Source organism: Mizuhopecten yessoensis, unplaced genomic scaffold (assembly GCF_002113885.1).
Source record: "Mizuhopecten yessoensis strain PY_sf001 unplaced genomic scaffold, ASM211388v2 scaffold4611, whole genome shotgun sequence".
Lineage (NCBI taxonomy): Eukaryota > Metazoa > Mollusca > Bivalvia > Pectinida > Pectinidae > Mizuhopecten > Mizuhopecten yessoensis.
The window spans coordinates 237,239-240,252 of record NW_018405633.1 but is presented as its reverse complement, the minus strand read 5'-3'; the positions used below and the strand labels follow the sequence as shown (position 1 = coordinate 240,252).

The window sequence follows — 3,014 nt, the reverse complement described above, 5'->3', positions numbered from 1 at the left end:
TAACTTTGCATAAGAAGTGTTTATTAGATATCAGAGATATGACTTTTTTTTCAATCCTTGGATTCCATTATTGCAATAGAACATATTAGTTTTCTCTGAAATTTTTCTTCGTAACTTTGGACTTTCTTTTTATCATACAACCATCCAGGTTCACAAGTACAGTTACTATAAATTGTAATCTTGACTCCAACCATCTCTTTTTTCACTGCTGGCTTTTAAAATTATTTAGCTGTTTGATAAATTTGACTATACATATTTACCAATACAATAAACCATAACAAAAATGCTCTGTGCTGTCCTATATGACAGTGTTCGGTAAAACGAGGGTCACAAAGAAACCGTTCTTCTGTTAACTTCGACAAAATGTGTTGTTTTTTTCTTCTTTTCTTCTTTGTTTTTGTCAATGAAGCCAGGGTTAAAGATTTTTTTGTTTTTATTTTAATACTACAAAATGGAAAAACATCACAATGGAAGGTGACATTCATTTGATTGTAACATCAGAGTTTCCAAATAAACAGAACATGATTAAAAAATTAATAACTGCCTTAGGTGAGATATCCTCATCAGGACTGAAGTAACATATCTCTAGTTATAAATATCTGACTTCTTTGGTTAAAAATTTATCTTATCAAGCACTGTTTTATACACAATAAATAAAGAAACATGTCATTTCATTAAACCACAGATTAATTCATTGTATAAGCTTTAGTTGATTTTTCTACTTATCTAAATAATGTGTTCACATTAGTTTCAAACGTTTAACCTTACTATATTAGAGTAACAGTGAGGTAAAAATCTTTGTTATTATAAACAGACAACCAGTATAACAGGAAATATTTCAAAAAGACAACGGTTAAAAATCAAAATTACTTCCTTATATTACAACAATAACAATTTTACTGATTTACTGGCCTTAGTGATAACATTTCCTTTTCTACAGTAATCTGATAGTGCTGGGTACTGTCAACCACAACAGTAATTAGATACTGTTAGGTCTATGTTTTTTCCCAGTAAACATAAAGAGCATTTGTACATTAACAGTGTTAATACCTAGATAATAGTGGCGTCTTTGCTGAGAAACACTCTATGCATTTATTTTTTATAATGAAATGAAATCCAAACCCCAAAATACACTGGAATGCGAGAGATCCTCTACTCTCAATATATCAGGAGGCTGGTGGCCGACATGTTTCGGCTTGCTTGGCGGGCCATCGTCAGGGCACACATACATGTGTCTATAAAACATGTTGGCAACCAGGCAAAAGGAGTTGGTACTCTTCTTTTTTTTTCAATTGACAGCTTTGTTTGGTATTCAATTTTTTGACTGCTATATGTAACTAAATGCAGAGTAATGAAAAACCTTTGCTCTCCAAGGAAAATGCTGTACAGGTTTTAAAAATTCTAGAACTTGGCATTTTTGAGTCATGCAGGTCAAAATGCTGGAGATTTAAATGTTTCAGCTCAAAGATGCATTAAAGTTTGCCAGTCACATCGTCAATTTCTGTGTCTGACAAAGAATGTGGGGAGGGTCAACAAGTCTGACCTTAAGGGTACATGCTACCTTTAACTGATATGCATCTTCTTTCCTAAAGAGTGTCCTACTGAGGAACATGTAAAAATTCCTTTACATATGTAATTTAAACTTTACAAATGTAATTAAACTTTGCTCCATAAGAATTCCTGTCCCACTACAGACAAAACACTGGAGGTTCTATTATAGTTTTTGTACTTACAGTAGCCTCCCCTTGATTTTATTGTTTGAAGGTTTGAATTCATGTCTGGCACCATTGGTGTTTTACCCTGAGAACACTGTTGATTCTTTTTCGTTTATTTCATATTTACTTTTTTTTTTTTAAATAAAAGTACCGGATGGTATGGTTTTCTTTTCAACAACGATTTATCAATGCTATCGCTATGCCAGAAAAACAGATTCCAATGTATAGTTCAATTTTTTGGCAGTGGTCCTGGGATCCTTAACTGATTCAGAGTTACACAAGAATGCAGGTTTTGATCCTACTGCATAAAACCTGAATTCATGAGATAAAGCTGAAGAATAATTTCAAGGGAGACAACTGTAAAATATCTCGCAGGTAGTACATCCATAACTTAATTCTTAGCACAAGCTGAACATGATTAAAAAAACAAAGGTTGGTAGATAAATGATCTGAACTTTGTGATAATATACAGGATATATGTATAGGATAGAAATCAGTCCTAGGTAAAACCAGAAGGGTTCTCAAAGAATACATATAGAATCACCAAAAGTCGTCAAAGTCACTGTCACTGTCAATGTCACTTAACCTAAGATTTAATAATAAATTATCTAATTCAGATTCTAGTTCCAGTAAAAGAACTCTGTTCTGTCTTTCCTCGAAGAAGTCCCATAAACTCATTTGTGAAATCAAGTCTATATCTCCTTCTGCATTTTGCCTTCGTCGTCGTTGTCGAGGTTTTGGTGTTGCAATTGTGCCGTCTTCGTTTGCATGTAGGTAAAAGCACTTTTCGTTGAACGGACATTCACCCTCTCCTTTCTTGAAATACATACAGGGTTTAGCACTGAAACAATACAAAACATATCAGCAATAATGATGGATTCATGACGACCAATCAACACAACAAGACATACAGGGCCATACAGTGTAAATAACATCAAACTAACAGGTAATGCCAATCATATTTAAGGACAAAATGAAATCAAACATGTTGAAAATCAACTCAATCTATCCTGAAGTGTTTTCCCAGTGAACAGTTTAACATCAGTGTCTGGTGTTTTTTTATTTATTAAATAAGCAAGATGAAGATCAACAAAATCTATCATAAAGTGTTTTCCCAGTGAATGGTTTAATATAAGTATATAAGAAACAAACATCAATAGTGGGGTTTGGAGAAGAGCAGGGATTGGGTGGAGGGGGCAGAAACATACATCAATAGTGGGGTTTGGAAAAGAGCAGGGATTGGGGGAGGGCAGAAACATAGATCAATAGTGGGGTTTGGAGAAGAGCAGGGATTGGGGG

The 3,014-nt window shown here is 33.9% G+C and overlaps 1 protein-coding gene across 1 annotated transcript in view; it reads right to left on the bottom strand.

Moving 5' to 3' along the window:
• The window catches only part of LOC110449428 (probable E3 ubiquitin-protein ligase makorin-1), a 17,016-nt gene continuing 14,002 nt past the window's right edge, over positions 1-3,014 (bottom strand). The window contains exon 7 of the mRNA XM_021496289.1: positions 1-2,556. Within this exon, the coding sequence (XP_021351964.1) occupies positions 2,256-2,556 (301 nt within the window). The 3' untranslated portion in view covers positions 1-2,255. The remainder of the gene's footprint in view (positions 2,557-3,014) is intronic.